The 13,273-nt window shown below is 33.9% G+C and overlaps 2 protein-coding genes across 2 annotated transcripts; both read right to left on the bottom strand.

Annotated features, from left to right (window-relative positions):
- Positions 1–3,451: 3,451 nt before the first annotated feature.
- Positions 3,452–4,099, bottom strand: LOC141690055 (uncharacterized). Its single transcript, XM_074494644.1, has 3 exons — positions 3,775–4,099; positions 3,639–3,657; positions 3,452–3,551 (listed from the first exon to the last, which is right to left on the bottom strand). The coding sequence occupies exons 1-3, from the start codon at positions 4,097–4,099 to the stop codon at positions 3,452–3,454; spliced, it is 444 nt and encodes a 147-aa protein (XP_074350745.1).
- Positions 4,100–9,728: 5,629 nt separating this feature from the next.
- Positions 9,729–11,495, bottom strand: LOC141707457 (uncharacterized). Its single transcript, XM_074510632.1, has one exon. It carries the CDS (start codon positions 11,413–11,415, stop codon positions 9,973–9,975), a length of 1,443 nt encoding a protein of 480 aa, XP_074366733.1. The 5' UTR covers positions 11,416–11,495; the 3' UTR covers positions 9,729–9,972.
- Between the last annotated feature and the right edge of the window lie 1,778 nt (positions 11,496–13,273).

The following is a 13,273-nucleotide window of genomic DNA, read 5'->3' as shown; positions in this document are numbered from 1 at the left end:
TAAACCAAGAGGCAGCAATAGAATAGCAACTAACTAAGAAACTAAGCAACCAAGAGAGAAACATTTGTAAGCTGTATCTTTAGCATTTCTCTCGTTCTTAGTTGTTATCATTTTTATAAGCAGCTGTGAGCTTTTTGCACATAGAGTTCTCTCGATATATATTATATATCTCTGGTGGAATCATTCAAATTCACCAGAAAGTTTTTAAAGACTCTTGCTTTTAATTACTTGTGTTTTGATTCATTTGAAGTAACTATTCCGCATTCTGCTAATCAATTCACACTTATATATATATATTTGACTTAGAACATTTTTATTCAAGAAAAAGTTTCAAGAATTCCATTCAACCCCCCTTCTGTAATTCTTGTTATATTATTAAGGGACTAACACACCTTAACTCCCACTTTAAAATCAAGCACTCAACCTTTATCCAAGAAACCCTACTGCTCTAATACCCTCAACTAATGCCTCAACAAGTGTGGAGATCATTCATACACTAGTGCACCTTCATGCAAATAAATTACCAAAATTAATGCAAGTTATCAATCATCAACATTTCGACTAAACAAGGGATATTGCTCTTTATAAATTCGACTTTTAACACTTACCCAACAATCATGGTCATGCACATTAACTTACCTTAGCTAATTTTAGCAAAACAACATGGTAACAACTCTTCATATGCACAAAAAAATTAGAAATTCAAGGATTTAAACCATACATGCATGCTTTCGAATGAACTAGTAAAATATCATAGTTTTTCATCAAAATCTCATTATAAAACTAGCATGCAAGACTAGAAACGGCTATATCAAGAATGATCACTAATATGTAAAGAGTTTTATCAAGTTTACTTTACAGAAATACATGTTACTAACACATAGGTAATGTATCTCATGGAGAAACCCTTGGATTCACAAGAATCAAAGGTGTTCTCTTGAGTTCAAGCAAAAACACAAACATGCAACCATTTTTAGCGTAGGTAACCCGCAGCCGCTACCCTTCGGGCGCGCACTGGATAAACCCTACGGGCTCACGCAATAGCCTGCAAACCACCTGAAGCAAGGTAAACTGCATTTAAGCGGCATAATCATAAATTTTCCTCCCGTGGGATTCAAACCTGTGACCAAGAGGATAGTTATCCCCTCTTTAACCAACTGAGTCAACCCTTACAGGCAACATGCAACCATTTAGCATCAACTTCTCAACATAAAATCTCTGGGAAGTGAATAAACTAAGCATAGGGAGTGAGATTACACTAAAAGAAGGTAGAAAATTGGATGAAAAATGGAAATAATGGGGGTGGTGGTTGTTTCGGCCGAGAGGAGTGGGAGAGAAGAGGAGAGAGTGGAGTGGTGTGGAGTGTTAAATTGTTGGAGTGAGTTTAGTCATCTCTTTTTACTTTTATACACACTAGTAGATAACCAGTGCGAAGCACGGGTCGAGATCAAAATATCAATATTTAATAATGATTATAAAATTTTATTTTAATTTTTTTTATTAAAATATATAATAAATAAAATTGTACGATTATTGCAATTTTCATTTTTAAATTATATGTAGTTTTCATTAATTCAAATCTTATTATAGCAACAAACTCAATGTTATTATGTATCTATTGTTCAAAAAGACATAACTAATATTCTACATCATAACTTTAGTCGCGACACGATTGATGGATAATTTAACAAAAAATTAAATTAACAGCACTAAGTAATTGCATATTAAATTTCTTATTGTTAGCTGAATTTGTACACTAGTGCACCTTCATGCAAATAAATTACCAAAAATAATGAAGTTATCAATCATCAACATTTCGACTAAACAAGAGATATTACTCCTTATCAATTCGACTTTTAAAACTTACCCAACAATCATGGTTATGCACATTAACTTACCTTAGCTAATTTTAGCAAAACAACATGGTAACAACTCTTCATATGCACAAAAAAATTAGAAATTCAAGGATTTAAATCATACATGCATGCTTTCGAATGAACTAGTAAAATATCATAGTTTTTCATCAAAATCTCATTATAAAACTAGCATGCAAGACTAGAAACGGCTATATCAAGAATGATCATTAACATGTAAAGAGTTTTATCAAGTTTACTTTACAGAATTACATGTTACTAACACATAGGTAATGTATCTCATGGAGAAACCCTTGGATTCACAAGAATCAAAGGTGTTCTCTCGAGTTCAAGCAAAAACACAAACATGCAACCATTTTTAGCGTAGGTAACCTGCAGCCGCTACCCTTCGGGTGCGCACTGGGTAAACCCTACGGGCTCACGCAATAGCCTGCAAACCACCTGAAGCAAGGTAAACTGCATTTAAGCGGCATAATCATAAATTTTCCTCCCGTGGGATTCAAACCTGTGACCAAGAAAATAGTTATCCCCTCTTTAACCAACTGAGTCAACCCTTACAGGCAACATGCAACCATTTAGCATCAACTTCTCAACATAAAATCTCTGGGAAGTGAATAAACTAAGCATAGGGAGTGAGATTACACTAAAAGAAGGTAGAAAATTGGATGAAAAATGGAAATAATGGGGGTGGTGGTTGTTTTGGCCGAGAGGAGTGGGAGAGAAGATGAGAGAGTGGAGTGGTGTGGAGTGTTTGAGTGTTGGAGTGAGTTTAATCATCTCTTTTTACTTTTATACACACTAGTAGATAAATCGTGCAAAGCACAGGTCGAGATCAAAATATCAATATTTAATAATAATTATAAAATTTTATTTTAATTTTTTTATTAAAATATATAATAAATAAAATTGTACGATTATTGCAATTTTCATTTTTAAATTATATGTAGTTTTCATTAATTCAAATCTTATTATAACAATAAACTCAACGTTATTATGTATCTATTGTTCAAAAAGACATAACTAATATTTTACATCAAAATTTTAGTCGCGACACCATTGATGGATAATTTAACAAAAAATTAAATTAACAGCACTAAGTAATTGCATATTAAATTTCTTATTGTTAGCTGCAAGTGTATTACCTATTGCTTGAAGTTGATCAACATTTAGTCTTATTGCTTCTCTGCATTTTAGTGGTAGTCAGTAGATCAAGGCCAAGATGTTCATTTTCAAGTTTTCCTTAAACATTGTTTTTACTTTTACTTGTACCCTGCACGCCAATAATTCTGGGAATTCGTCGTTTTAATCAGCACAGATGCTTTTAAATTCTTCAAAGAGAATTATATTCTCAGCTATGCAACTAACAACTGGTGTTAGGACATGATCTCCTTTCACTCTTTTGAACTATGATAAATATATGAAAGGAAACAGTTCGTTGTCCTTACAAATCCGTAGTTGCTACTTCTTGTCAGTCTTTTAAAGTTTCACAGATTCATTTGTAAGAATCTCTTGTTGATTCTGGTACGCATAACTTTTTGGCGAGAAATGTGAAAGATGTGCTTCACATTGTACCTGCGTTATGTTTGTTTTGAAAAAATTGACGCAGCCTTGTAAACTGAAACCTTGAAATCACAGTTAAAATCATTCATATGAGCAAGAGCAACCAACGAATATACTCTGCAAACAAAGAAAAAAAACTGGCTTTGCAACAACTTGAGTACTTGACTACTATAGTTTTCTAGTTAGACAACTACTTTAACTAACCTGAATAAACTTTTCTTCACTAAAACCAATATAATTAGACTAAGATTAATTACACATTCTTCACCAAAATCTTCTACCAAAAAAAGCATAATAATAATAATAAAAACTTAAGAAACAGAATTGGATTTCTGCAAACAAGAAGAAGAATTCAAGAACTCAATGCAATCTTCAACAGCTTCAGCTCTCTGAGAATCAAGAGCTAATACGCTCTCTGCATATGATCTCGACCTCACCAAACTCGACGAAGATACTTTACTACGTGATGATCTTTTGAAGGACACAAAACTTAAGGCTCTTGCCACTTTTGCTCCTACCCGTTTCAGGAACTTCTCAGCTGAAAATCTATTGGAGGAGGTTTTTTCGGGCGACTGAACATCGATATTCCAAACGCCAATTGCTAATCTTTTCTTGTTGTAGTGATTTTGTGCATATTTGTTGAAGATTATAGGATCTTCTACCATGGAGTCACAGCTAAAGCTCACTCTTCTACTCATTTTGTTGAACACTTGTAGTATATATGTGTGGAAACAGAGAGATTTGAGGGAATGGAAGAAGACAGGTTTGGTTTATTAAGTAGTTAGAGGTATATATTGAGGAAAAAGATGGTGAGGAAAAAGATAAAGAAGATAGTTTAGGTTCTTTGACGAAATCAGTAAATACATTAAGACGACAACATGTGGGTGTACATCTAACTCTCTTCAGACTAGAGTCTGTGTTTAATTTGAATATACATTAAAGTGCGGTTTTATTTAATTATGTTGATAAAGCCTATGAAATTGGTACGGATTTAAAAACATAGGGAGTTTTAGTGGGAAATTATCTTTTTTAAAGGAGGGACTAATATATGCTTATTCAGTTGTCATGCATGTTGTCATTGTTATTAATTAAGTGCTTGTGGACTAGCTTGTTCATGAATCATAATTAAACAAACATAAGATGTCCATGATATAGTGAATTAGCACCTTAATATTGAAAGTTCTTGATAAAACTATAACGGAATATGAAGTAATGAAGATTAGGTTTGGTCAAAAGAAAAATTAGTGGTGGAGCCATTGAAAAAGAAAGGAATTAAGTAGGTTGGAAAATATATGCATTTTGTTTAAATGAGATGAAAAGAAAGGAAGACTAGTAAACACACATGAGTTGCAAGTAAGCGTGTATTTTAAGAAGGAATCGGGCCTATTGTCAGTTCTAATGTATAATATTCCACCAGTACGAACCGCTAACATATGTACATGGTCACGTTCTATGAAGAACAATTTTAACGTGAAAATATGAGAGAACTGTTCTCACGTAAGCTCGAGTATAGTGATGTATATTGCTTGGCCTACCCGTTTATAACTTTTGTTTGCCACCATGATTCAGTTAAGAATCACAGTTGGCTTTCTGGAGATGTTTGTTACTTTCTGGTGTGATTTGTTGGGTAGTGTGACAAAGAAATCAAGTAAGAGTTACAAGTAGGGTCAAGTGTAGGTGTATAAATGTGGGGGGTGAATACAATAGGAACCAACAGTCAGTCGTTGCCTTTATTTACCCGTCTCTGATACTTTGACAAAGAAGTTTCTGTGTCTTGATACTCCCCCTCTGTTTTCTCAGAAAATGGGAAATTATTTTGACCATAAAGAACATACGGTCCCTCTCCTCTTTTGGTTATCTGTAGCTTTACGTCTTTACCATTTCTTAAATCAATGTTGATTATTAGGGTTGCTCTACCACTTTTTTTTTATTTTGTAATCGCTCGGAGCGTAACATGTATGTTCACCGTGCGTATTTTTAAACACAGTTAGTGAACGGAATTTGGAACAACCTATAATATAAAAAATATATAGTTAGTAATTCAGACAATGTGCAAATAATGTCTTTTTTCTAATATATAGGCTTATAAGCCTTATTATGAGTATTTATTTTCAGAAATCTCACCCACCAACTGAAATGACAAGAGATAAACTCAAATCACTTGAAATATATTATCACACACTTATGTTAGATGTTACATATTGGTGGAATTCGTAAGGATTAATTTGCAAATTCTTTAGCACACATCAAATCTTTTGTAATGTTTCTCAAGTTCTTATACATTTTAATCTAAATTTATTTTAATCTAAGGGTCATCGATTCATCTTCCCGTTATATCATTTTAAGTTCCAAAATGTTGTAGATTTATTTCGTGATGAGTATGATGTTGCTTACTAATTACTATCAACAACTGTGGAATCAAGGGGTTAACCTAAGCCGAAGTCGTGTTAACGCTTAAATTTTAGTAGCGAATATTTGTTTAATCACCAATTCAGTAGAATTTCTTTTTCTTGATTCCCAGCTTGCATCCAAAAGTTCACGGGTATTCAATTTAGCCCTGGCAATTTTGGAATCGTGATTCCACCACTGCTTATCAACTTCTGTATTGAAAGTGATGTTATACTCCTTAGTTTCAGAACATTGATATCTTCAGCTACATGCAGCAGGACGTATTACATTTTCTGTAGGCATGTTGCAGGCATCTGGCATAACTTTGTTGAGCTGACAAATGGAAGTCTAAATCAACATCTGATTCGCAAGCATAATAAAGCACTAGAGATGTTTAATTAATATAATCTGGTAATTTAAAGCCAGTCATTTGAGCAGCATCAGCAAAGGATATGCATTTAAATTAGTAGTCCAACTTCATAAAGCAAATAGGCGCTACATAATGAACTTCTCCTTTTATATTATGCACCTAAATTGAATTTATGCTGCTTAATTTCCTTAGCTCCTCCTGTAAGCTGCAATTTAGCGTCAAAGGGAAGGCTAAAGAGCCTCTTAATTCGTAGTAGGGGTAATCTCACCCTTCCATACCCTTATATTCGATTGTGACATTTGATATGTTGCTTTAGAACCTTCAAAACACCATTCGATTGTTTGCCGATTAATAATGCCAGGTTCAATAGATATAGCATTACCTCAGAGTCGATTCGTTGATCATGAATTCATTGAAAAGTTAAAGGAATGGTTCTGACATACTTATATGTTGGAAGTTCAGATGAATATGGAGTAGTATTCAATGGATAGTATCTAGTCCATTCGTATTATAATTACTTTACTTCCAGAGAATTTGTCTAATTTGTTATCCTCCCATATGAAGGTCGAGTTTTGATAATTGAGAAGGATTAAGATGTACTAACTTCATTGATCTGAAAACTCACTATACATCACAAAGAGCTGGTGTTTGTATACATTATAAAATGAGCGGGAAAATCTGTTATTCTAAACTAGTGAACTAGACTAACTAATTTAGTGGGCTAGGCTTATTTTAGTGACTTGAGATTATGAGCCCAAACTATCTACAACAATATTTTTAATATCCCCTCAAGTTAGGATCCGGTGAATCACAGATTCCTAACTTGGTAATAATATTATGCAGTTTAGGTGACGGCAAAGACTTAGTAAACACATCTGCTAACTGAGATCGAGTGGGAAAAGACGTAAGTTGAACAAGCCAAGCAACTATATTTGGCCTCAGAACTAGACCTGGAAACTGTATGTTGTTTCTTGGATTTCCAAGAAACTGGGGAATTACCAAGCATTAAAACATATCCTGTGACTGAACGAAAAGAATCAGGAAATGAAGCCCAATCAGAATTCGAGAACGCCCGTAGAGTACGACTAGTGGATCCATTGAGTAATATACCTTGACCAGATGTGTGAGAAACATAACTCAAAGTATGCTGTAAAGCTGTCACATGAGGAATTCTTGGGGAATGCATAAACTGGGTAAATAATTGAACCGTGTAACTCAAATCAGACATGGTGCGAGTAAATTTATCTATCATTGTGAACACAAATATTTTACATTATTAATTAATTATTATAAATACTATCGTAAATCTTAATAAGATATTTATTTAAAAATATATTACATTATTCACTGAATATATGTTATATCTTAATTTATTTATATTTTTCGCATAATGACTATTTTTATATGTTAAATATTGATCAAAATTATTATCTTAATTGCAATTTGCAACTTTAATTATTTAGAAATATATAACTAACTAACTAAATATATATTTAATAAAAAATATGACTAAAAATGTTATTTCATGAATTGCAATAGAAACTGAAATTTATCTCTCTAGCAAAATTTTATTAAGTGCTTAATTGAAAACACAAAAGATATAATTACATACTTATATTGTAATGTGAGAATTAATGGATACAGAGGGGTTTGATTCTAGCCAATAATATTTTATATTATAGCAGTCAATTAACTGAGATTACTCGGTGATATTAACGCCATGTAGAGATTTAAAGGATTTGCTGGATCTCGGTTGCAGGTATTGTCACACACACATCGGTCCGAACGACCCTTAACAAAATGAAGACTATTTTAACATATAGTAGCAGAGTGGATAAGGGTTTCTCTTATTTCATCAGAGTTCCTTCAGATAGTACCTTACACTGGAAAGCTTGGCCAATGCAAAGTATTGTGGCAGTATGGGTGATAACTATTCAATGTTTTACCATCATCTTTGCAACCAATATCATGAGAAAATCACATAAATTTTACCTCCACGCATTTCCAAATTTATAAGTTGTTGTGCAGAGAGCATGCAATCTTTTATGACTAAACAGATTAATCCCGAATATTTTCGGGCTTTCAGCTAATAATATCCGTCTATGGAACTAGACCCTTCGATTCCCAGTATGTATTACATGGTGTCAGATTCAGAGTAAGGTAGCACAAAATAGGATTACTAGCATGAGTTTGAGTTCTTTAATTTTACAGGGGGGAAAAAGAATCTTCCATTATCAGCAATGGTGAGACTGTGAGACCTTTGATTGTTCATGTTGGAGTTGAAAAGAGTTTGGATTTTCTTGAAAGGTATTTCTCTTTAGATACAGATACACTTGTGTAAACAATCACTACTAATATTTGCTTTCTTTTTTTTAAAATTGAGACTTGAGTTGATCACCAGTATGCGATGCCCAGAATTTCTTATTTTGATTTTTTCTGAATTTTTCTACTGCACTCAATGAAAGTGCTAGTCAAGCAATCCTGTTAGATATCCTATAGCAATCTTTGCCCATCCTTATTTAACCTTACTGGTTTATTTCAGAGATATGTAGTTTGGTATTCGTTTCAATATCTGTTCTAAAACTAGTCGCAAATATTGTCTCTGTACAAAGTTCTAAAACTTGTGGTAAACACAGTCTCTGTTGCTCTGTAAATATAACACTGCATGTGCTCAATGTTCCAGCTAGTTAATTGAATGTTCTCAGTGATCAATTTTGTTACAAGTGAGATCTAAAATTTGAGATGTGTGATTTAACAGGTTACTTAACTCATTTGGAGGGAAAAATCATAAATGCAATAGAAACTCTTGCACCAAACTGTCACTTTTTGTTGCCAGAGGCATCTCTGGGGTTTAAGATGGAAGGCAGTCACTTGAAAGATATGAAAACAAACGGCAATGCTGCCAAGAACAGAACCTCAGAGGCCGGGACATTGAACTTGTTTTAGTGATTCAAAAGTTTAGTTCTTAGGCAGCCTGTACTCTCATACCTGGAAGAAGGCTATCTGAAATCCGGTCTATGCCGTATATAATTAGCAAAATTATCTGAGAACCTGCTCTGCTCTCATAGGTGGAAGAAGGCTACTCTAATTGCTCACTCGTTCACGCATATAGTATAATTAGTAAGTTCGTTTGTCTAAACCATTCAGGTGTACTAACAGGAAAAATTCATACTCCTAACTTGCTCCATCCATCAGAAACCATTGATAAGTACCAGAAAGTTACATAAAATGTTTTCTGTGCTAGTGCGCGGCGAAAAGACATCAACGGTATCATATACACTTCTAAGTTGATCCATTCATTTATAGAGTCAACATATAAATATCTTCTTCCTTTGGAACCAACAAGTTTTTGCATTTTAACTTCCAAAGCTGAGTCTCCAGGGAATAGGATCTTTATTTTGTTCAAACGACATAAATCGAAGGTGTGCATATATCTTACTATTTCAGATCATGAATGACTTCCTTATAAACTAAACTATTTTGAGAAGTGGAACAATTTTTATTAGCCACTAAGTAATTCTCTTGAATACGTTAAATTTGGTAACAATACATCATTTTATTAAGAATGCGTAGTAGAAATATACACAGAAAATCCAGGCAATAGCATGCTGGAATGGTGAAAAAAGGACTAAAACTTTTTAGTGACCGAATCAACCTGATCCTTTGCAAACTTGTCATTTTCACCACATCATTCATTTGACTTGTCTTCTTAGTACACTGGATTTGGCTTTTTACTTCTGAGATCAAATTCACCAATATTCATCGACTCCCATAATTTAATTATGATACATATTGCATGAACTCCGCATCCAATTCAAGTCCTCCCATAGTCTCCGGGGCCAAAACAACCTCAAGATCAACACTGCCATCACCTTCCCTTCCTGGAAATGCTGAAATTTTACCATCAAATTTATTCGCTTTTCCGCTACGTATCGCTAAGGGCTTCCCCCATCCGAAATCATTGTTGTACATTGGAAATCTCGGAGAACTTCCCATTGTAATCATCGCACCATCAAAGTTCCCTAGAGGAAACAATCTAGGATTTTTCTCCCAATCGCCCACACCGCGCCGCACCGTAACATTATCATGGGCTACCACATTTTGATGTAGCAGATCAGCGCTCCACCCCAAATCATTTGACAACAAATCTCCTGTTAAAGCCACAGTTGGGATACTTTGGATTAAATTACCGAAGTAAAGTGGGTCCGCTTTCGGTTCTAATCGATGGCGGCAATTAACCGCCATTCGAAATGTGGTCGTTTTCGTTTCGGGTAAATTTCGAGCCCGTGTCACGGCTCGCCATAGCTGAGCCGATAACGACTGAAAAGACGAAATCTGATCAGTCGGCTTAACGGCTCCATTGGTTTGTAATAAAGACTGCAAAACGGAAGTTATCTTTCCGTTCTCCTTATCGTTAACCGTTATCCAGCTGTCATTACTTTGTTTCCCGAATAACTCGGATCCGTTAAGATCCGAGTTAAATTCGAGCTTTTTAAACAGGCCATTAGCCCGCAACTTCATTTTTAAAATAGCTTCTCTGCTAAAATGAAAGATCTTCTCCCTCAATGGCTCATCACCGGAGAAAGTTGCCGCCGGTCCATTTTCCGGCAACGGAAGTGGCACCGGCGAATTGAATACACTGTCCCGGCGAAATTCCGGCGAATTCGAAATCATTTTCGCGCCTTTTGTGAATTCAGCAAACGTGTTGAAGAAATTCCAGAATGACGTTCCGTCAACGACGGCGTGATTGACCGTACAACCAATAAACACGCCGTCATTTAGCTCAGTCACCTGAACAGCAGCTATAGGCTTATAATGTCCAGCATAGCTGAGCGTTTTATCAAATGCAAAGAATTCTTTAAAACAGCAGTGAATATCGATAAACGGAATTATAATCGAGTTTATCGATAACTGCGGTGCACTGGCGTGAACAATTTCCACGCCAGCATCGTTGCATAGAATGTGCACGTGGCCGTTCGCATCAGTGATGAGACGGCCAGCAAGAGCTGGAAAATGAGCTAGGGTTTTAGAGAGGGAGTTCTTAAGAAGAGAGAGTAGGGTTTCCGATGTTACGGGAGGTTGCGAAAGCAACACGCCTTTTTGGATGTATTGACAAGAGAGCATTGGCAAGTCTGAGACAGAGAGTTTGAGAGACTTTATGGTTGATTTTTTGTGGGGAAGTACAGTGGATTTTGAGATGATATGAACCGAGGAAGAAGGCATTGTTGTGTTTGTGTGTGTGGTGTGAGAGTTTTTTTTTTAGTTGAGTGGTGTGTGTGGAGTTGAGTGAGTAAGAAAAGAGGGAGGAATGGATGATATTTATAGTTGAAAATGTGAGGGGTTCATGCACTTGGAAGTTGAATTGCATGGGTGGTTAGTACTATATACTATAGCTAGTCCTATTCATATTCTTCCTCTTTCAATTATTTATCTTTGGTTGGTTTGTGTCTACTTGATCATGCATCTTTTTTATCTACTACTGTAGGTTTATTATTTCTAATTTCATTTTTTTTAAGAAAGCTCTGCTAAAGTGGTCACAATGTGGAGTTGTGTATGGATACGAATGTCACGACACGAAAATACTAATATTTTTAATCGATATTTAACCATTATTTCTAGATATGACGAAGATAATCATTGATATTGTAATTATTATTAGTCGATAGTTAATCATTATCCACGAAAATGAAAAAGATGTATATTAAAGAAATAAGTGGCCGACAAAGTTATTAATACACCTCCCTCACATATAAACACGTCATAATGTGAACTTTTTATGATCGACAAAGTTATATATACACCTCCATCCTTCCTACATATATGTTAATGTGTAAAATTTTTTGTGACCAGTTATCTGGACAGGTTAATTTCAACTCACAAACACACAAACTGTACCACACTCTTCCGCACCTTCAAACATGGAGTGGAGCTGCTGTCGGTTACTAATATCATATTTGTGATGGACTAGCACACCTTGAACTTAAACTGGTTTGTATGTTAGCACACCCTGGATTGGATGCATTGTTGGGAGGAAAGTGCTAATCTAATAATACACAATGCAATTAGTAATGTATTGACTTGTGGACGGTTATAGAATATGTGAACTTCATATGTTATGTCGTATAATATTTGATTAACCACGCAGACCAAACTTTATTCTCGTCTTATAATCAATGTGTATGTCTGTAGTAGCTAGTACGATCTAAAAATTAAACTACAAAGAGTAGTATACTGTTGGTTGTCAACCCATCAAAATACATACATGCACCCAAAAAGATATAGTATTATTTTCTCTTCTATAATACAAGATTTTGACCCGAAACCTTACATTAATTTTTTTTTTCTGAAATGCAAATTATATTTATCTTCATATTTTTTTCCATTTTAATAAAACATTACTTCTTATAAAAGATTTTTGTCTTCCTCGTTACACAAAACATAACCAAATTAAACCTTCAAAATTTTTAGCATATATAACAATAATACTATTATTAGTTAGTTAATCCAACGGAGAAAAATTAGTTATATTATAATAAAATTCTAATTTTCTCTCATTTTTCTATACTTTATCAAAAATGATCAAATTTGTATTTAGTAAATTCAATTTTGATCAAATTTTTAGTTAGTAAATTCAGTTTAAAATTTTTATAGTTCAAATAGTATTTTTTGGGGTTAAGTATCGGGTTAAGTATCAAAGCGTTCACCGAAATGAAACATATATATTATTTTAGTTATCAGTCTTAAGGTGCGATCATTTGATTATTAAAATTATAATAAATATCAAATAAATACCTTCAAATATGTATTCGAGAATTGAAAATTAATTTTCTAAATCTTTATATTTTATTTTTTAAATGTTACCGCAACCAAATGAAAAATTATGATTCTAGTATTTTAAATAATATATTTAGTTTTTTAAAAAATTATCTCCTATTTATTTTTAAATTTATACTTATAATATTTGATTTAAATAAAAATAAATAGTACATATAATTTTTAAAATCTAGATATCTATTATCTTAAATATTATAATGCATAATTTTTCATTTAATTGTGGTAACATTCAATAAAAATGCGTGCA

Source organism: Apium graveolens, chromosome 2 (genome assembly GCF_009905375.1).
Source record: "Apium graveolens cultivar Ventura chromosome 2, ASM990537v1, whole genome shotgun sequence".
In the NCBI taxonomy this organism is placed as follows: Eukaryota; Viridiplantae; Streptophyta; class Magnoliopsida; order Apiales; family Apiaceae; genus Apium; species Apium graveolens.
This window is presented reverse-complemented; position numbering and strand designations above follow the sequence as displayed.